Source organism: Nylanderia fulva, unplaced genomic scaffold, assembly GCF_048542155.1.
Source record: "Nylanderia fulva isolate GAGA-0341 unplaced genomic scaffold, ASM4854215v1 Scaffold5, whole genome shotgun sequence".
Classification (NCBI taxonomy): Eukaryota; Metazoa; Arthropoda; class Insecta; order Hymenoptera; family Formicidae; genus Nylanderia; species Nylanderia fulva.
Window position 1 is genome coordinate 1,852,381 of NW_028190587.1, and position 22,452 is coordinate 1,874,832.

A 22,452-nucleotide genomic window follows, 5' to 3' on the forward strand; every position below is an offset into this window, starting at 1 on the left:
AGAAGATAAAGATAAAAAAGACTCAAAATAAAGTGCTTATCGCAGCACAATAATCTCATCTCTCTTCTTTCCTATTTTGAAAGTTTATTAGTTTTTTAAAAATTCATGGTTTTAGAAAATTTAGAAATTTAGAATAAATATAATCCTCCCTTCCCATGGAAATACAATTTGAAAATAACGTGTCGTGTATAATATAATAGATAAAATTGTAATGCTCTTTCTAATATATAATATTGTTTTGTAATTATAATAAAAATAGAAGAGAAAAAATCTGTTTCTCTTCGAATATATATTTATAATATATTGCAGTTTTTGGTAAATAAAAAGTACATTTTAGTACGTTTAACAACAACTTAATTGTGGTGTATATGCGCAGAAATCAAAATACAAAAGCCGCGTACCGGAGCGGCGCGCCAGATAGGAAGCAACTAAGAGGATTAGTAGCCAAATGGCTGGGTAGCGGTAAACTAAAACAAATATTACCCGCGAAAGGGAATCGCAAGTTAAATGTAATTATGCAACTAAATACTACATAATTACCAATGCTGGAGGAAAAAAAAATACTCTCGGTGCTCTGGATTTTATTTCAAATATGCAATCATAATATTTCAAAGTGATTTCATTGGATTTTCAATGTATAAAATTGCGAAATTCAGCCGTCTAAATTGCACAAGAAATAGCAAAAGGGATACAAAATATGAGACCGGGCCGTTAAAAGTTGAAGACGCGTTAGCGCCAAACTGTTCGACGTAATGGCCAAAGTTCCCGTCGTCCCGTTCCCGTTCGTCGTGCCCTTTTATTATTTTATATTTCGCGGCATCGCGCGGTGCACACCACGCCAGTTGGAGATAACAGAAATTATCCCTACATTTAAAAGTGGAACAACTGTTAGAGACGTCGCGAAACTTTAATACTGCGGTGATACCGAGCCGATTTCATCTTCGCGCGAGAATCCCAGGCCTTCACCTTCGGATCTAATTCCCCGGTAAGTTTGTGCACGTGTCCAACTTTAGTCGAGCCTCGACCAAAAATGTTGAACATTTAAAGACCGGTAAAAAATAAGCGGATAGCGAATGTATAATTCTTTCGGATGGTTTTAAGAAAGAGTTTAAATAACTCATCATATCAGAGAAGAAATGACAGCTTTCCTGAGTATAAGAAGATATAACTTTCACAGAGTTCAAATCATAAAAATCATATTTAAAAATAGTATATACGATTACGATTACCGTATAAAAATACAGAGAGAATTTTTTTAAAGAATTTATTCTGAGAATCGTGTGTGTGATAATCGTAGGACAATATGGTATTGGAAGACTTTGACAAGAGTTTCTCTGATTAATATTTAGCGCAATAATATATAAAATATGTTTGATTAATTTTACTATGTACATATTAATATTTTTGTTGTGCTAAATATTAATCAGAGAAACTCTTATAAAATTCTTCCAATACTATATTATCCCACGATTACCATATGATTTTCAGGGTAAATTCTAAGACAAAATTCTCTCCGTGTAGATCTTGTATACATACAACGAGGTAATTATTCTTATAAAAATAATATCTCAAGAAAAATAGTTACATATTGTACAAATTTTGTGCAAATTAAAGCGCAAGAATAAAAATGTTGTTAGTTAATTTCACATTTAAATGAAACTTGAATGAGAATTATCTATATGCACCTTTTAATTCACGGAGGGATCTTTATTTTCCATTACAATCTACGTGAAAACTACTCTTTCATAAGATTTTCGTTTGACATTTAAATAAGGAATTTCTCTCGGTTTCATATGCTACTCACGAACCACCCTGGTAGTATAGACACGCCGTATGTATAGATTATGGACTGTGAAGTACATACATACGTGCGTGCGAGAGCGCTCTCAGACGGTTACGAATATCAACGAGACGGCGTCACGAGTACATAAATACGCACACGGAAACGGAAAGCTCGTGATATCGCACAACAGCGAGCATTAGCGAAGCGTTTCTTCGCATGCGTCATCGGGGTACACCTTGCGATTGCAGATTAGCGCGCGCCGGACGTTTCCGCTGGGACGCACGTTTCCCGCGGCCTGGGCGACTTGTTACAGGCACGTACGCGCGCGTTTCCTCGTGCAAGCATGCAATCCGCCCGCTACATGCACGTATACGGCCGTATATAATATAGTGGATCCGCAGCGCGCGTCCGTAATGTAATCATGGGTGACACAATTAATCACTGGACCATCCAACCCCACCAGGCCATTAGCGATTGCGACACACTCAGGCTCTCGTTGATAGGAGGATGCGTTTCGCATACTCGCGCGAGCAAACGGATATACGTGTAAACGCACACACGTGGGAAAAGATCGGAAAGCACGCGGGGAAAGAGAGGCTGATCCGCTATATATTGGTCGTTTATGATCGACGCTCGTTAGGATCTTTTTCCCGATTTTATGCGGAGCTCATGCGCGTGATTAATTGGCGCCATTGTGTATCGCTAGATTATTATACTAGATGCAGGTGATGGTGGATCCTATCGATCCGCCACCAGCGACCGATTGCTTTCCCGGATATATCGTGAAATCTATTTCGTAGATTTATGTCCTAATAACTATGATTTCGATATATTAACGAGGTGTAGCTATAATTTCGCGATGCGAAAATTTGCATAAATGCAGCTGTGCGCTTTAATTAGAAATCACTTGTTTGAATTATTTGAAAAATCAAATCGTTGTGTCTTTTAAAAACTTTTAAAAAGAAGAGAAGAAATACCCCAACACAATTACAACTAAATATCAGCGAATATCCGAGAAGTTTTTCATTTATAATTTTATAAAAAATTATTTTATACATTTTGTAAATTTTATAGAGAATTATTTTAAGAAATAAAATATACATTAATAATTAATGTCTTTTCAAGCTCGTTCGCTGATATTCGTTTGTGATCGTTCGTGCTCGTTCACCCGACTTTATGCTACCAAACATTTTTGCACCATAAAGCTACACACACATGGAATATATATTAATAATCTTTGTGTAACATATAGGTTACAAATTTAATATATTATTGGTACGCATATTTTTCTTTTAAAATAGCTTTAAAAATTATTGTTTAATTCTAAAAATATTATATTTTTTTAATAATATGATTGAGCAAAATAATTTCTGCTTATATCAATATTGTAAAAGAAAAAAAATATTTTTAAGTTCTTAGTATTTTAAATTTTTAACTCAGTATTATATATATATATATATAAATGTATTCTTTTCGTATATTAATAAACGTATATAAAAATAAAAATCAAAGAAATAATAGATTGACCATGTGACAATGAGGGTAATGAGATATGTACGCATTATATTCAAATTTTAGCCAAAAGGATATTATGTCTTATTTGTACACGGAAAAAAATTAGTTACCATAACTAAAATTTATCTATCTTTATATTACAACCTGCAATTTAATTATTATCATGCCTAAATTTTAGCTATGGTAACTAATATTTTTTAGTTATAGTTTAACGGAGAATTCTATAGCTAACAAATATTAGTTATCATAGCTAACATTTAAGCATGCTAACTAAATTTTATGTGCGATATAGGGACAGCTAAAATTTAGTTAAAGTAGTTAATTTTTTTTCGTGCAGAAATAAGACATAATATTTTGAAGTTTTTGGCTAAAATTTTAATATTATGCGTACATCTGTTTCATTGTCAATATATTATTTCTTTGATTTTTATTTTTATATACATTTACTAATATAACCAAATGTGTAATAGACGGACAGTTACAATTTAGCTATACTAGCTAATTTTTTCCATGTAATATTTCTAACATTTAGAACTATCAAACATATTTGCCGTTATAAAACACATAATTTAATGATTTCACAAATTTTGTGATAATATTTTTCTATTTATTTCTTATCACAAGTTCACAAGTTTTTCGATTAAAAAAGAGAGCTGCGTATTATTGCGCGCTATTACACAATTGACAATATATATAAAGTTTTTCAAGTCTATAATATGCATAAGAGGTTTGCATTGTTCAAAATGCACAAATAAAAAATTAAGAAGAGGATCAGTAGTTTCAAAGGATAGTACTTACGTTATTTCAGGTTTTTCTGACTAAAATGCCTCAGTGAAAAAATAACATGTTGATAAAAATAATTCGATACAGTTCAAATACTTTATGTAGCATAAAGTATATATAAAAAATTGTTTATTTATTTACAAAGTTTCCCTGGTCATCAAAAACATTTTTTTCAGGTTTAAGCGTGTAAATTTGCCTTTAATTAAATATCCATCAAATTGCATATCCAATTTTAATAAACATAATAGTAATGAATATCTCATTACGTTATACCTTTTTATAAAATAAAAACATGAAATCAACAAAGGAAATATGCAATCCACACGTGACCGAAAATAAAATTAAACTGTATATGTTACTAATTCATACAATTAAAAAAATTTAATTTAATATGCACTTAACGTATTTCTTCATTTATTATGATAATTCATAAATTAATATCATTATATTAATATAAACTAAATTTCAAAAAAATCAACCAAATCTAATAATATTCAAAAAACTATTTTAATAATCAAATTATTACAAGACAAAAAAAATTATTATTTTTTTTTATAATCTAATATCATAATTATTATTTGAAATTTTCATAGATGGATATTTTATGGAAAAAGACTTTTATTTTCTCAGTGCGATGATCTGAAATATATATATAGAAAATTTTTTATATACTATGTGAAAATGCACGTTATTCGGATCGCACTTATCCTTGTCGATTTTCAACATATTGGAGATTTGTACCTTTTATCCTCCATGCAGTGTTGAGATGAAAAGTATTTTATCCCGCGGACACAATTTATAATCGCCTTCACCCTGAAAAAAAAGTTATATTTCTAATCAATCGAGAGAGGTGAGAAACATGATTAAAATTTGGTACGAAACTATGTGACAAATATGAATAAACTTGAAGAAAATATTTTATATCAAACATATATTTATACATTCTTCTAAAAATTTGAATTTTTATATTCATTGAGTTTAAAATATTTCTACTTTTCTTTTTTAATAAAAATTACATTAAAGAAATAGAAAAAGTAAAAACTAATCTGCAATTTTTAATATTTTACTTTAAAAAGGAAATGAGAAAAAAATTATAAAGTGTAATATTTGATTTTCTCAAATAAATTCAATGTTAAAAATTACGACTTAAATATCTATTAAATTTATCTAGTTAAATATTTCTACAATTAATTCTCAAACTAAACCAAAACATTTACTTCTTCTGTCAAAGTTTATTTAAAATAAATTATAAAATTTCTCTCATAATTATTCGCAATCCTGAAATTTATTGAATGTAGGGGACATCTTATACATTATGTGTATGCCATTAATAAAAGATAGATTTTGACTTTACGAAGACTTCATTCTAAGTTCGCGCTTTTATCTCTTTACTATCGATAGCAAGCACGTCGATCTATTGTGCACAGTTCAACAAATTTTAGCATGAAAAAACTCGCCTAGAATATTCATCTAGAGCGCTTATATAGCAGAGAGAAGCAGATGAGAGTGGCAAAAGAAGCAGCGAAAGGGAAAAGGCAGATGACACGTATAGTATACATAGTATGTGCGTCTTGAGAAGATGGCCAGAACGAAAAGACGCGGAAACGCAAAAGCCGAAGCGCTTCGTGGAGAAGCGGCGGTATTATCATAATAATGGCCGGAGCCATCATCTTATCCCTCGTTCCAACGCACCCCGACGTCGCAGCATCTTCCCGCTCGAGCATGAGAGAACCGCGTCTCTCTCCACCTAATAGCCGCGACGTGTACATTTACAAATTTAAAATGATAATTCTCTCCGTGGGTGTGGCAAACCGAGGTCATTTGCGCCCTTTCAGCGTCCGGAGTCGCTCCGTTATCCCGCATCCCTCGCGTATCCAGCGCGTAAGCGACGACGACGACGACGACGACGACGGCGGCGGCGACGGTCGACAGACCGATTATGCCGTTTGTAAAAACCGGTCACGGGGTATCCCGTTTGTCAGACGCCAGGAGCAGGCCGTGCGTCACCTACCTACCCTGTCGGGAAGGTTGGCGAGCGGGAAAGAAATATTGCGCGACGAGGGGTGTCGTCTGCCTCGGTACCGCACACTTCTTCGCGCCTTTGAGATTAATATTTTAAACCGCCGCTCGGCAATCTCTCGGCACTCACAGACCGCAATCGAGTTCTTGGTTTTATTAACCGTAAAGCCCAACTTTAAAAGCTCCACGATATTTATGCACTTGTTTTCACGATATCATCGTCTTTCAATCGCGTCTTTTTCTTCTCTGTAGCAATTTGCAATCTTATTCTAGAATTCAACAACGTTGAAATTATATTTTTAAATCTTAAATATTTTTCTGTGTTTACAGCAATTTATTATATGATTTTTTGCATTTTGGGAGAGAGAGGGAGTTTACTTGAACATAAATATTAAATTTTTTTATTTAACAGAAGTAGATATTAAACTACTTAATTTTTTTAAAAATGAAGCTATATATATAGCATGATTATTGGATATATTTAAATACTTCAAAAATACATGCAAGAATAATATCAAAATCTTTGTAAAATATTCTTCTATGTATAAAATCGTGTTTTTGGATATTTATGTATTCTTTTCTCGAAAATCATTGATTTTATTTTTATTCTGTTCAGAAATAAATAAATAATAAAATGATTTAATCGTTCAATCGTTCAATCTAAAAAAATATGACATTTTATCAAAACAATTTTACAAAGTCAAAGTTATAACAATCAAAGTTGACAAAAGAATCGATTAAGAAAAAAATATAAAAAAAGATTTTACTCTAAAAAAATATTGATTAAAATGTCAACTCAGTGTTGAGAAAAAAATATAAAGATATAAGTAATTTTGCCATATGATTTCACTTTCACAACTCTGCTCTCCTCTTGCAATGTAACGTAAGAAAAAATAAGACATAGAAAGTTATATAAACAAAATAAATATTAAAATAATTCAATCATCTGGTCAAGTTTATAAATTTAAAAAAATTTAATAAATGCATTATATAATAAATGCATGACACTTCTTAAATATATCGATATTATCAAGCATGTTTTAAGCATGTATATTTTTTCTTTATTAATACATTTTTAATATAACTAAAAAAATTTAAGAATATAAATATTGTCTGTGAACATGGTGCATTAATTTTCGTATCAGTATGATGGTTAAAAATTGCGTAGCTGGTTATAATCTATTCAAATATTTTTCGAATTTAAATTTGTCATTCTCATTAGTTCTTTAAATCTGTATTTAAAATTTGTATTAAAAATTTCCTACAAAAGAATGAGAAGTTATAATAACTCTAAATATAGTTTTGAAGTACACAACAACTTGTCTTGAAAATTTTATATAACAATTAATAATAAAATTACAAATAAATCGAGTATTTAAGTTTACAATAAAAAATACAAAAAAACCGTTAAAGAATATAAATCTAAAAATTTTTTCTACAACAATTATTAAAAAATCGAATAAATAATTTTTAGTTTATTCTATCCCTTTCTTAATAATAATATTATTTTTTATAATTATTTATAATTTTATTCTGATTATTTCCTATATTAAATATTCTAATAACTTTTCTACTTCGTTTGTGAAAAAGTGTAAAAGAATCAATTAATTAATTAATACATAGATTAATATATTATAAATTAAATAATACACTAAAAAACTGCTATTGATTTCAAATAAATATGTATTTCAATAGTGCCTTTAACACTATTTGTTTGAGACAAATAAATATTTATCTGTTTTGAAAAAGGATTTCTAATATCAAATAAGTATTTTTTCATGGCAAATCAATATTATTAGTTTCAAACAAATGGTGTTAATGGCACTATTGAAATAGATATTTATTTGAAATCAATAGTTTTTTTCCGTGTAATAATTAAAAATGTTTTTCGATTTTCATATCAAAACAATTATTTTTGTATATATTTTCATTTAAAAAAACATTAATTCCAAATTCTAATAGAATGCATGGTCGAAAACATCCGATGGTTTTAGAAAAAGTAACATATTTAACAAGTACAATATTTTACACGAAACTAAAATATTGATATGCTCGCTAAAAATTTACGATAATTGTATAAGTTTTCTTTTCGTTTTACAAACATTTTTAGAATGTCCATGAAAATATTCAAACAGAAATGCAACAAACACTCACCAGCAATTCCCAGTCGGCGTCGTTTACCAGAACCAGAATGCCCGGCCTCCTAAAACAAGCAAGATAAACTTCTTAAATCGAGTTTACGATTTTCCTACAGCTAGCGTATCGTGTATTAAAAACTTACGAATTTCGCATTAACGCTCTCTCCCAATTACGGAAAGTTAACGGAACGAACGGAAAGTTAACGAAACAAGAAACGAAACACTCCCGTTCCCGTTTCACGATCTTTTACCGCGCAAAACACAATGACGAGAGAAAAATTGCAATATGGCTGATCGATCTATATAATTGCAATTATTCGACACTACTGAGACAGGCGTATTTACACAATATGTACCGTTCATTACCGCATATACCTACACCGCTATACATACACTATCCTTCGAACACTCAACTGCGTTAACGAAACGAACGAAAATTAACGAAATAAACAGCGAACAAACTCCCGCTCTCGTTCCGCGAACTTTTACCGCCCGAGACACGATGAAGAATGAGAACTTTTAATATGGCGGATCGATACGATCGTATATCGATATAATCGATACTCCAACTCGATGCTATCGATATGCGCGGATTCACAATACTTCATACAATGTTCATTACTGTGTTACATATACTATATATATTTCGAACATTTTAGGGCCAATTTCGCACCAAGTCCAATTAGATAAACCGATGGCTAAAATTAACAGGATGGCTAAAACCAAGCATAATATTCATATCTATGTCATATGAATACTTTCATGTCTATTAACCATCCTAATTTTAACCTCGAATATCGGTTTAGCGGACTTGATCAAATTGGCTTCTATATAATGTCTTTGATGAAACGAACAAAAATTAACAGAATAAGAAACAAACAACTCTCGTTCTGGATCTTCTTTATCGCGCGAAACACAATAAACACGAATGCGAAATTTCAATATGATTCTGATCGATCGCGTACCTGTATAAACGCAACTCCACATTATGCGGACGCGCGTATTCACAGTATTTCACACAATATTCATTACTGCTATATATATATACTGTCTTTCGAACACTTGAATGAGTTAATGAAACGAACGAAAATTAACAAAATAAACAGCGAATAATCTCCCGCTCCGCGATCTTTTACTGTGCGAGACACAAGATGACATAGTATAGACATATCTATACTCTATGACTATGATGAAAATGCGATAGTTCGATATAGCGGATCAATACGATCGATATAATCGAAAGTCGACGCTCTCGAGATGCCGCGTATTCACAGTATTTCGCACAACCTTCATTACTATTATATACATATATTATTTTTCGAATACTTTATTATAATATGCTTAGCTTTGCCGATATATTTGTTTAGATATTTCTTATTAAATTTTTCCCCTCTTAATTATATTATTCTTAAATGTGACGGCCATCATGCACATACAGGTTAAGATAAAATGTATAGAAACATTTTAACTTTTGACGAATATGATAGCATTTTAATCAGCAAAGTAAAAAGAAAACTAAAACACGTTTTTCTTACCTTTAATAACTTACTAAACTCTGACGTTTGTGTTTGACATTTGACGCTAAATACGACTGATTGATCTTCTCAACTCAAGGTAAAATTATTTCGTACGAGAGGCAAAATGACTAATGATGAAATGCAAACCTTTCCGTTCGAAAATTTACTCATCCAGTACATCGTTCGATCGACCAATCAGAGCGAAGAATTCTGTCGCTTCTGATTGGTCGATCAAGTGTTATCCAGGCGCTTCTGAATGCATTTCGAGCGCCAAAAAAATATAGTGTCGACATCTGTGTTATCAGACATAAACAAAGGGAGCCATTTTGGTCCGTGATATCGTCGACTCTGCGCGTTGTGAAGTAACGTTTACGCGGACAATTACGTTGCATTATAATTGCAAGCTCGACGGCGCGGATGTTAGAGGTTCAAACAGACGGTGATTAACGCGATCGTGACGATTGATAATATGATAATCGGGAGATATACACGTACACTGTGTCACCTTGGATGAAGAGCTCCGGCCGCTCTGTCAGGAGGTTATCTCGCAACCAGAACAGCAGTCGTTTCAAAGTCCCTGCGGATTTTCGTATTATTAATAAGAAGATAGATCTTCCGTCCCTTTAACATACTTACATCCATCGCCAGGTAGGTTCAACTCGTGTCTCTTCTTTTTATCGAACAATAATTCCGCCCCGCCCCTGCAAGCACACGATAGCAATCATTTATCGTCCCGCTTTTCGATTTTTTGACAGCGATAGAATTTTTTATTTTTCCAGACTTACCCAAACTCTATTGTGACAGGTAGTCCGCTCGAAGACATCGTGAAATGTAGGTTAGTTTTAGATTCCGCGCGCGCGTTCACGGCGTGCTTCGACAATGATCGGCGCTTTCGACGCGGCGAAACGTCACAGTGACGTTTGTTCCACTGTTTATCGCGCGCTTAGAGGGTCATCGACATAGAACGGAAAAACGAAAGGAATTTGACGAATTTTTAATTATATGTACGTCGAGATATATATACAATATATATATATATATGCATATATATATGTATATATATGCTAAGGTAGGATCGATTGTTGCAATAAAATAAAATCACAAAAGAATTTCTATGCGATTTTCCGCATCTGTCAACACGCGCATGCGCGACAGTGGCGTTTTAACCTCGCCGTGTATTTGCTGCGAAATATTTGTACATAGTGCACAAAGATAAAGGTACGTCTTCTGAAATTGGAATTGTAATTAGTTCAACGTGATTTGACTTTCGGTTATCTTTAAAATGACAGTTCTCAAAGAAATTTTCGAGCGAAGTAAAACGTGATTGCTCGGCTTTCGCTTTATATGTACAGCCCTGCAGGTCATTAATCTTGCGAGGATTACGATTCTGTATTGAGAAAAAAAATTCATCCGGTAGTAAAAGCTGTTCCACGTATTCAGAGTTTGTCCTGCCGAATGCAAAAGCGTTCGAAAGCGTTATTTCACGTTGTAAAGTAACCGAGTGGGAATATCGTATATTTACGAACGAGATATATCATTCAGAGGGTGTTCCGCGTAATGGCGGCTGGCGAAAGAGTGTCTTCCATCGCACGCGCTACGTATATTCGCCGGTCCGGCGTATAAATCGATCGGGAAATAAAAACGTCGTCTGCGATTGTGATTATTCGCTAAATCCCGTGATTCCTTCGCAGCTTTCCACAATGTCGGAGAACAGCGAGCACTCGCCGGACGACAACGAGGCGGAGACGAAAACGATAGAGGATCTACCGAACGATTCGTCCAAGAGCGAGGTGAAATTGATGAATCGAACGGACACGGCCATGCTGGAGGACGAGGAAATGCCGACGTACATCAGCGTCTCTAGCACGTCGAGGCGCGACGACTCGGATGCCGTCAACGCGAAACAGCAAGAGAATATGTCTCAGGAGGTGGAGGAAGATTGTAGTCCAAGTCCTTGCCCTAGTGATGGTCAAGCAGCGAACAGTATATATGTTTTATCATCCGAAGAGGATACTGATCAGCAACCTTACAATGATGAGGATGACGAAGTTGAATATGGCGACAGTGATGGTAATTATCATTAATATGAAAATATGCAGAATGACAAATCAATCTTGACATGTATTAAGTTACCTTCGATAAATAGCTAGTTCTGTAACATTGATATATAACTTTTGTGTAGTTTGTATCCTTATAGAGTTGTGATATATATGAAACAATTAGTATTATACATACATATACAATATAATAATTATTGTATTTATAGATATGGAGAATTTAGAGCTTGACAATGAATATGATTCAGAAAATCCAAATAATAAGCATTTAATGGATGAAGAAGATGATGACGAGGATGACGAAGATGAGGAAGATGAGGAGGATGATGAAGATGATGAAGAAGGTTATAGACAAATGCCTAGAAATGATGATGATGAAGAAGGTTATAGACAAATGCCTAAAAATGACGATGATGAAGAAGGTTATAGACAAATGCCTAACAATGATGATGATGATGATGATAACCTTGATCTCCATTGCGATGGAAGATCTGATGATTTTCTTCTAAATAGAAGAATAAAAAATCGAGACAAAGAAAAGAGCCTTTCTCTTCAAGATTTGAGTGTGTACAAGAATAATACTGCATATTATAAAAATAGTCATTTATATGGTTTAAGGCCGAATTACATAAACATTCCACAAAATCCTATAATATATTCCATGTTATCTAAGAAGCAATCAATGGTAGGAAAATATCATCATGTAGAAAGCAAAGTGAAGCGCTATATTAAAGATATAAAAGAACAAAATAGACGTTCTATAGAAAAAAATATGAAGCAGAATCAAGAAAATAACCATAAAAGCAGTAACACTAATAAAAACAGTGATATAAGAAAAATAAAACCTACAGTAGCAAACAAGACAATAAAGGATTATGCCCAAAGAACAATTAAAGAGTTGGAAATTGCAGAAGCGTGTGAGGGAAATAAAGTAACTTACAATGATTTGCCAATAATATTAAATGGTCAAGATAATAAAAATGGCTTAGAACCAATACACGAGCAATCTATACAAAATGAAATTGAAATAAATATATCATCTGAGTCACCGCAAAATGAAAAAAGTCCTGTAAACATAGATAAAATGCAAAAACAGAATGGAACAGTTGAAGCTAAACAATTAAAGTTTAATTTTGATGAAGAAATTTTACATTATGGAAATGCTGTGCAACAATCTGTTATCCCAAATGGTCATCAAGAAATACCAACAATACTTTACGATTTGCGAACATTAAGTTATGAAGAATATATGCATGGCGCTCCTAATTCTGAAAAAATTGATTTAAATAAAAATGCACATGTTGAACAAAAACATGTTCAACCTGAGACATATAATAATGCAGAATTGATGGATGTATCTACAGATCTTGATGATACTGCTTGTTCTTTAAAAATTGAGAATATTAAGAGCATTAAGACAATGACTGATGAAACTAAAAACAATGAACAAGTAAATTCAGACAAAGTAAATGAAGAATATCCTAAGCCTAAGTTAGTAAGCTGTCTAACTTCGTATACTTCAGAACTTACCGCATTGAAAAATCAGTTGGATCAAAAAGATGAGAAATATGCTAAATTATATAACACATTACGAGAACAAGTTATGGAAAATTTAAAATTGAAATACACAATAGATGAGCTGACAAAATCTTTAACAAAATATGAGAAAAAAAATAAACCTCGGGAACAAAAAGTTGCATCAATTCAAACAGATATTGTTGATACTGCAATTGAAAAACATCAAGATCAAACAGAATCTACTCAAGTGAAACAACTTAACAATAAAGTATTAGGTAATAGTGTCGCCTCGACATTAAGTTCTATAGATCAATGGAGTGACAGTCCTTGTAATTTATCTATATCTATGAAACCACCTGAAGTAGTAAAAACATTACATTCTGATGATAGTATAATGTTAACCAATGGTACACCAGTAAAAACAACACGTTCACTATCTCGCACATTTATTACTTCGTCTCGAATTTTACAAACTATTTCAAATATCACACAAGGGAAATCAAAATTAGAAAGTCCTTTAGTACAAAATTCGAAGAGAAGATTAAGTGAGAATACATCGATGGAGCTGCAAAATGATGATGGTAGTTGTCAAATCGTCAATAGTAGTTGTCGACCTTCTAGCTCTAAGAAGAGGAAGATTACAGATACTCTTCAACCACCTAATTTTCTACCTTACAAATCTTCTCAAACTACTACAGAATCGCATCTAAAATTAAATGAAATGCTTAATGACTCACAGCTAAGACGCTCATGCGGTTTAGTAAATGAGAAAATGGAATCACAGGAAAATTCATCTAATATCAACACAAGCCAATTAGGAACTGCTACTTCTACAGCAGAAAACGTAACAGAAACAGCGGATGATCAAGAGGACAATGTAAAATGCTTCGTATATCATGAGAATGAAAATAGTAAAGATCATAGTTTTCTAATTATAGCAAAAGAGCCTGGAAAAGAAAAGGCTGTTAATAATGAAAGAAGACGAGAAGGTGGTCCATATATAGTTGGCAACATAGAAGTAAGAATGTCTGAAATAAATGGAACAATCAACATCTGGGGCAAAGAAGTAAGTAACTTTATAAATTAAAATTATGTTAAAAGATATGCACACATCCTAAGATCTTGTCATATTTATCTTAAAATGTATTTTTCAGATCAGCCAAGAATCCACAGCTGAAATTGAAAATGAGATAGAGACATCGACTAAAGAGAAAGATGATAAGAAATATCACTGCTGGCAAAAGACACCACATACTAGATTTAATGGCAGTAATTTAGTATGTTCAACAAGTAAAAAATGCAAAACTCCCCCTACATTTGACTTCTCTTCAGCTGCATCTAATTTTTCATGTGCACATTCACCTTCGTTTAACATTGCAAAAGCATCTTGTTCAACAGATAAAGTACATGCGGATACTTTACTTAGTCCAAACGCATGTATTTCCTCTTGTGAAGATTGTGAATCGTCAAAAGATCGTAAAGAATGGCTAAGATATAAGCGACGTAGCCAAGAGAAATTACATTCCTGTTGTATTCATAATGTAGATGTGTTAGAACAGAATTGTTCCTTACATAAAGAAAAACAGAAATTTGAAGATAATTTAAATCGTAGCAAAGAAAAATTAAACACCAGGGAATGTCGGCGAAGTTTTTCAAGAAATTTAGAACCTAACAAGCATAAAAATATTAAACCTTCCACAGAAGAAACCACATGTAAATGCCACACATGTCACGACACGCTACACGATCCAGGAGAAACTTGCCAAGAGAACCACAAATGTTATAATACGTTAAAAGGAACATGTACATGCGAACCGTTGTCGACGAGTACAGATCGAGAGTATAACGAATCATGTAATCACCTTTCTCCTAATTTACATGAAGAAGAACCATTAATAGGATTTAAACAATGTAGCGAAACACCAGAGGTAAATTGGTGATAATTCTATTCCAATATTTTTTAAGAATTTGCGATTATAACTATAACTATTTTCTGCTTGTAGACAAGACGACGAAGATTAACTGGAAAAAGAGTACGAGGAATTTTAATGGATCTTTTACGAGGATGTGGAGATTGTTACAATTCCAATTCATCTAATAGTAACAAAAACTGTATGCACAAGAAGGAAACTCATTTAACGAATTGTCCTCCACAAATCAAAATTACGCCATGTACATCTCCGGAACCATCATGTTCAAATCCAGGACAACCTGGAAGGTGTGTTTTTATCTACAAATATTTCCTAACAATTTTTTCAATCTATATATAATTTTCCAAAATTATATATATGATAACATGTAAATATGTAGCATTATTATTTATAAAATTCATAATCAATTTTTCTTAGCAAAATGTTTGAAATTTTGTGCTTTCATAAATATTAAAATATTATTTAAAATATAAAATATTTGAATTATTAAGATCGTTTTATATATTGGTTCACAGATGCTGTCATGCTTATGCACAGCGAATTGAATCTCAGCTGGAAGAATTTCGAGTTGAAATGGAAAGAGTGCGATCGCGTTCAGATGCTATTCTTAATATGCTCAATATGCTTCATTCAGATACAAACTAAAGAATTCATATCTCCAAATGTTAAGTATTCCTTTTTCATATGTATATATATATATATATCATCTTATTTGAATTTTTTAATTATCAATTACAATATCATGTCACATTCTACTTTATATATCATATTTTTGTCATTTTTTCAACATATTTTTCTTTAATCGATTATTACAGTACTATCTTATGCCAAAATTTATTTACTTCATTGCTTATAATATAAGTATAGTCAAAGATTGTTAAATAAAAATACATATATAATGAGAAAGGTACATTTGCATTCAATATGTGCATTTCTAATAACATACATGCCATTTTTTGTTAAAATTTCTGATATAAATTAATGCTTTACTATATCTATTTATATAGCAGTTTTTATATGAAAATAGTCCGTGAAATAAATGTACGTGTATAAAGGAAATATCAAATTGAAAATTGCTATATAGTGATATACATAGCTTTTGATTTTACTTTTTATATTTTATGTACCGTTCATAATTTACACATATATTTATAAATATAATGATAATATAATTATAAATCAACTTTATCAATTGTTTATTAAAATGTCATATTATTTAGAATATAAATGCACAAGACTTGTATGTTACATGGAAATAGTATATTTTTAATTTCGTTGTGTTTCGTTATGAACAAAAATATATCATTATTATTGAAAGATTATATGTGTATACACATTTTTATATAGTTCAGCAATCACAGGAATCGTCTCCTGGCAAAATACCTGTTGGTGTTTCTCCTTGACCAAGAAAGATATTACTATAAGAAGTCTTGAGATAATTTACATGACCTTGTAAGGATTTTATGCGGCCTTGCGCGTGTTTAAATGCCTCGTTCAAATTATTTATTTGACTCTGCATCTTTTGTCTGATCTACATGCATTAACAAAAAAAGCAGATCGTAATAAATATATCATTGTCCCCGTTAAAATTTTCACTTTATATTCGCAATCGTTACCTCATCTCTATCACGTTGAGCTGCGCGTGCTGTTGCTCTACATTGTGCTAATTGTCTTTCCATTTCAGCGATCTGGCCTTGCATCGATCTTCGCATAGTTTCGCATCGCTCCTTCGTTCTTGCTACTTGCCGAGCGGAATCCTCTCTTATCTTAAAGTTAAAAAGGAAATCCAATTTTTCTCCTTTTGTCATAAAGTCAACACATGCAACAACATATACCTGCTCCAACGTCGATGACAACTGCGTGTTCTCGTGCATTTTTTCGTCAATTCGTTTTTGCAACTGCGCTTCATGTTCCTCAAATCGTGTTAATGTGTTTTTCATTCTCTCATTTTCATGTCGCAACTCGCTACATTTTCTATCTATTTCATCCGACTTAGTGGAGTCATTCTATGTAAGTTGATTAATTATTTTTTATTAAAAATATTGAAGTTTTTATTAGGCTGATAAATGACAACCTGAAGTGTCTGATGATCGGTGCGCAACACGTCCAATTGATTTTGCAAAGTTTGAACCTTATCCTTACATTCCAGCAATTCTCGTGATAGATCCTCGCAGTTGCGTTCGGCGACTAAACGCATCTGTTGTGCTTCCTGCATCTTAATTTGCATTTGTTTCAGGATATCGGGTAATGGCGCAAGTTCGGCTAATTTTTCTTGAAATTGATTCTGTCACATTAACATATATATATATATATATATATAGAAGGAGAATTTTGCTTTAAATAATCTTAATAACAAATCGCAGTAACATTAATGTTTGATATACTTTAACTCGTCCAATTTCCAGAGTAACGTTCTCATTCATTCGCGCATTATCCATTTCCATAAGATCCAGTTGTCGACGCTGTTCTTCAACTTGTTGCTGGGCCTAATTTAATTTAATTATTTCAGATTTAAAACTGTTTACGTTGGGAAATAATTAAGCCGGATAAAATTCAGCTAGATAAATTGAAAGGCTAATACCGACTTGCAAATATTTGTTGCGATAATCCTCCAATTGAGCAGCTTGATCCTGAATCAAAGAACGAAGCTCCTCTAGCTCATCCTGCGCTTCACGAAAGCGTTGTTTCGCTACTATTAAAGCCTGTTCCTGTTCGATTAACTGTTCTTTGTGACCTGTTTCGAAATTAATTTGCATTTTATACTTTGTGCATTCAATTAGAAAAATCTATTCCACTGTTATTGGTTCTTTAAATAAGAGACTTTATAACACAAAAAGTTACCTTCAAATTTTTCTTTTTCTATTTCTAGAAGTTTCAATCGTTCCTGAGCATCTATCAACTTTATCTCCATTCGTTCTTTTTCTTCCTTTGCATCGCGCATATCCTGTTTGAACTTCTCTGCATCTGTTCTCATGCATGATACCTCGCACAACTTGTTCTTATAATCATCCTGAAGCCGAGCATATTGTTCGCGAAGATCGCGTAATTGCTGTTGAGCGGAAACACTGGTGCCCTGTGATCAGAGATACTCTACTGTGATTTTATATAATTAATTTTTTTCCATTATAGTCTTACCATGGCTGCATTTGTACAGGAACCAGTCGCCTATATTCGATAAAAAAAAATTTTTTTTCTCTACTAAATTAGTAAATTTTTCGCATGACGAAGAAAACGAATAACAAAATATCATAGCTTTTAATTATGCAAATTATAATCGCAGTACAGAAATATATCAGCAAAAATGAAAAATGTGTAGAATCTCGTATATGTTGTTAGAAACACGAGAATCACTTAGGGAATTTATTAAATAAAAAATAATCAAAGAATTGTACAGGTATCTGAGCGGAAGGCACAGCAGGTCCTGGCGTGGTGGGTGTCACGCATGTCGAGGGCGGAGGTGGACAAGGACATGGTGCACAAGGTCCGGTGCATTTAAGCAATTTACGTTGCTGTTCTAGTTGCTGTCGCTCTCGTTGCACGTTTGCTAATTCCATCTGCATATTACGTACCTCGGTTTCTATACTGCCTAATTGTTGTTCCTGAAGAAACATGAAGCGATATCTTTAAATTTGCTCGATTAATGTTTTTTTTACACATTAAACATTGACTGCAGAATATATATTATTATCTTATATACATATTTGATACATGGGCAAGGACTGCAATAGAATATATTTTAATTGCAAAAGAAAGAAATAGAAATTTATCTAGAAGTATGATATAATTATCATTTTATTGCATATTTTTTATAAAAAATATTGAAATGTCTGAACAAAAATTTTCTATTATTTTTCTTAGATTTTCCTCTACTTACTACCTTGGAAAAAATCACAAGATTTTTCACAATTTAAGACTTACCAATTGTTTAGAGCTAGTACCGTAAGTGGCAAGTTTATCTTCCAATTCTGCGGGGCACGTTCCTCTAGGAAGCGGTGGCCTAACGACAGCTAGACCACGGGAAGTCATCACGGTTTGCAAAGAATTATCTACGAAATAACGATCGTCCGTTTTCGAGCCACCTCCTGTAAGTCTTGGTGAATCTGAAGATTAAACACTCAGTGAAAGAATTTCTTAAGAATTCTCTGCAAACTTGATTTTTCAACATAATTATAAACTGTCTCGACATATATTGGATTATTTCTCAACTGACAGACTATATATTCGATAATTATATACTGTCTTACTGCATGCGGTTTCCGTAGTCGGTGATAAAGCATCAACGAACTGAAGACAGCATTTGCATCGATAGTAAACGTCTTCTCCAAGCTGCGCACTAACATGCGGACGGAATGACAGCGGTGTTGATGGAGGAGACGAAGCAACACCTGGACAGGTGTAACAGCAAGTAGGTCTAATCACTAGTTGATTCAAAGTAGCCAATTGACGACTCAGCTCCGTATTTTCTTTGACAATTATACGCATTTCTGCCTGAAGAGCGCATACCTTCCTCTGTAAACTCTCTAGAGCGGTATCTTTTTCCAACAAGGCTTCTTCTAGTTTGTACCTGTTTATATATGGAAAAACAGGGCTTTCTATACAGTCTTTATATAGTAGTTCTCTTCTGTCTGCTTTGCTTTAAAATTGGACAAAAGTATAGAATATTGAATTAAAATTTAATTATAAAATTTTTTCTAAATGAAATAATCATTTTATTATTATGAGATCAATATATCGGGTTACATTTAAATGACGTATGAATATGAATGACATTGCTTCAATGTCTGAAATCGTCGCCGAGGGAACGGTATAACTTTCAAATATTTTTCGACCTTCTATTATTCCACTATATAAATATAAAACTATTGAATATTTAAAAATAATCTTTTGTAAGCCGAATATTCTGAAAAGATTGATCGGAAAAATTGTTCTTTTTATTTTATTTAAATGTATAATCATCCTAAGTTAGATTTAATTCTATATATGTAAATTTTGTTTTTAATTTATAGATTTTTATCTAAGATGTAATTTAAAAATCTTGACGTTTTATATTTACGCTATTATCAAATCTTTCGATATAATCAAATATGAGACATTTCTATCTTATGCATAATAATGATTTTATCTATTTATGGATATAAATTTTTATACACGCGTGTAAGTGTGATATTTTTCACATACAAAGTATAATCAATTTCCTTTATATTTATTTAGAATTTATGATATAACAAAAAAATGAGCATACTTTCCACCTTCCAGTTGTGCGTTTTCCTTAGCTAATTTTTCTTGCATTGTTAAAGATTCCGTCAGTTTTCCAGTTAATTTTTCAAGACACTTTTCTTTCCCTTTTCGTTCACCATCTGCTATGACGATTTTTGGAAGCACATCTTCCGTATAGCCACAAACAATTACTCTGGGAAGCCTAATTCCACGACAAAAAATACACGATAGAAAGTATTTCACGATATTAATTAATAGTATTTTTAACTTACTTATCTTCAGGATATTCTATTTGTGGTAATTCAAAGCGATCTTCCTCTGGAATCTTTTTTAATGGTTCTACGTCTATTTTCTCCTCAACTTCTTCCTCTTTTTTTATTACAATTTCTTCTATCTCGCCATTTGAATCTTTGATCCGTTCTACTTCTTCTCGCGCCTGCAATATGTGTACCCGTATTACATCTTTTTATTAACACGCGTTGTTATTATATAGAAGCGTATTTCGTGTCAAGTTTATATCGCGAAAATATAATTATGTGTAAAATAATTTAATACAAAATTGTACTAAATTTATAATACTTTTTGAACTTTTTGTGTCAATTGTTCGAGTTCGGCTATTTTTGATGTAAGAATATCTTGCTTCTCTTGAATAATTAATGTGTCTTGCTCTGTTAGTTCGGGTTTCTGTAAGATAAAAAGAATAAATAATAAATTATAAATATTATTAATTAATATAATCTTTCAAATATTAATATATAACAGTGAAATATATTATACATCTGATAACTCGATCACTTCACGTTTTAGTTTTTGAATCTCATCTGCTAATATAATGCATCTCTCATTCATTTCTTTTAGTTCTGTAATTATATCATCATTTAAAAGAGGCGAGCTGATTATTGACTCTGTAATGTCGTCAAATTTTATTTCATCGTCTAAAATTTTGAATCATACTTGTACTATTTTTAAACAATCACGATATATCTATATAAATTTTTTTATTCTAACAATTAGAATACATACCTTTTACTACATCAGATGGAATAGAATAGGATAAAGGTTTTTCTTTCAAATCACTTTTATCTTCAACTTTGTCTTTGTCATCAGTCTTATCTTCTTCAACTCTGTCTTTGTCTTTATCTTTACCTTCTTTTTCTTCGTTTTCATTTTTCTTTTCAATTTTGTTTGTATCTACCGCAAGATCTATCGTTGCAGTAGGTGCTTCGTCTATGATAGCTTCCTTTTCAGGTTGCTCTTCTGGTATTTCGCTGTCTATTATTTCATTTTCGGCCATAGTTCTGTAGATACATTATTGTCTTATACTTATAATTAGAATATTAATTTGATATAAAAGTATTATGGGAAAAAAATAAATTGTTACACTGGATTATTTTGTTGATTGTAAATTAAATCGTTTTGCTGTAATTTTCGTGATGATTTTGATACTTTTGTCTGGAAATTTTTATTTGTTTTTATTTGATTTTTTACATTCTCTTCTTTTGTTCCCTCATGTTCTTTAAACTGAAAAGATTTTATTAATTTTATATTACGCGAAACGTACAAGTTATCTCATCTTTATCTTATTATTATATTATATTGAATGATATTTTGACTGTTGTGAAATTAATTCTCCTTTAGAAAAATTTAGAAGTATAATCAATTAAATAATTAAAGATTAAAAGTAATTAGGATTTTATGTCATTAAGATATTAATGACATATTATTACCGATTTGAAAATATGTTCGTTGGAATTTGTTTGTTGCGAAAACGATTGCAAAAATAACGTTTCTATAAGAAGAGGTTCTGATTTTGTAGTATTAGAAACTTTGAATAATTTTTCTTTACAGAAATTTAATGCTAATGGATACGCATCGCGCAAATTCAAAGATTTTTTTAAATCGAAAAGAGATTCCAGCGATCCAAACACATCCTCTTTCAAGCACGATGTATTGCCATAATATTTATTATTTTGC

At 32.0% G+C, this 22,452-nt stretch overlaps 3 protein-coding genes across 5 annotated transcripts in view; 1 reads left to right on the forward strand and 2 right to left on the reverse strand.

Annotated features, from left to right (window-relative positions):
- Positions 1–10,692, reverse strand: part of Urm1 (Ubiquitin-related modifier 1) — a 68,310-nt gene extending 57,618 nt beyond the window's left edge. Inside the window, exons 1-6 of one of the 2 annotated variants that reach the window (XM_029317190.2) lie at positions 10,541–10,691; positions 10,392–10,456; positions 10,251–10,332; positions 8,255–8,303; positions 4,823–4,894; positions 4,164–4,720 (exon numbers count right to left, since the gene is read on the reverse strand). In XM_029317190.2, the coding sequence (XP_029173023.1) occupies positions 4,826–4,894; positions 8,255–8,303; positions 10,251–10,332; positions 10,392–10,456; positions 10,541–10,578 (303 nt within the window). In that variant the 5' untranslated portion in view covers positions 10,579–10,691 and the 3' untranslated portion in view covers positions 4,164–4,720; positions 4,823–4,825. Of the gene's footprint in view, positions 1–4,163; positions 4,721–4,822; positions 4,895–8,254; positions 8,304–10,250; positions 10,333–10,391; positions 10,457–10,540 lie in introns of those variants that run through there. The other variant, XM_085486989.1, reaches the window with a different exon arrangement.
- On the forward strand, positions 10,068–18,940 carry LOC114941973 (uncharacterized). 2 transcript variants are annotated; one of them, XM_029317181.2, is made up of 6 exons: positions 10,068–10,403; positions 11,447–11,825; positions 12,022–14,396; positions 14,485–15,258; positions 15,334–15,548; positions 15,777–18,940. In XM_029317181.2, the coding sequence occupies exons 2-6, from the start codon at positions 11,456–11,458 to the stop codon at positions 15,904–15,906; spliced, it is 3,864 nt and encodes a 1,287-aa protein (XP_029173014.2). In that variant the 5' UTR covers positions 10,068–10,403; positions 11,447–11,455; the 3' UTR covers positions 15,907–18,940. The 2 variants fall into 2 exon arrangements, with proteins under 2 accessions (XP_029173014.2, XP_085343110.1); XM_085486984.1 differs by lacking the exon at positions 10,068–10,403 and adding an exon at positions 10,871–10,973.
- LOC114941970 (uncharacterized) lies at positions 16,441–21,772 on the reverse strand. Its single transcript, XM_085487084.1, has 16 exons — positions 21,502–21,772; positions 21,256–21,413; positions 21,058–21,162; positions 20,751–20,914; positions 20,504–20,680; positions 19,506–19,825; positions 19,180–19,361; positions 18,654–18,860; positions 18,397–18,426; positions 18,103–18,334; positions 17,847–17,995; positions 17,646–17,747; positions 17,336–17,545; positions 17,097–17,267; positions 16,878–17,027; positions 16,441–16,792 (listed from the first exon to the last, which is right to left on the reverse strand). The coding sequence occupies exons 1-16, from the start codon at positions 21,770–21,772 to the stop codon at positions 16,610–16,612; spliced, it is 2,811 nt and encodes a 936-aa protein (XP_085343210.1). The 3' UTR covers positions 16,441–16,609.
- Positions 21,773–22,452: the final 680 nt, after the last annotated feature.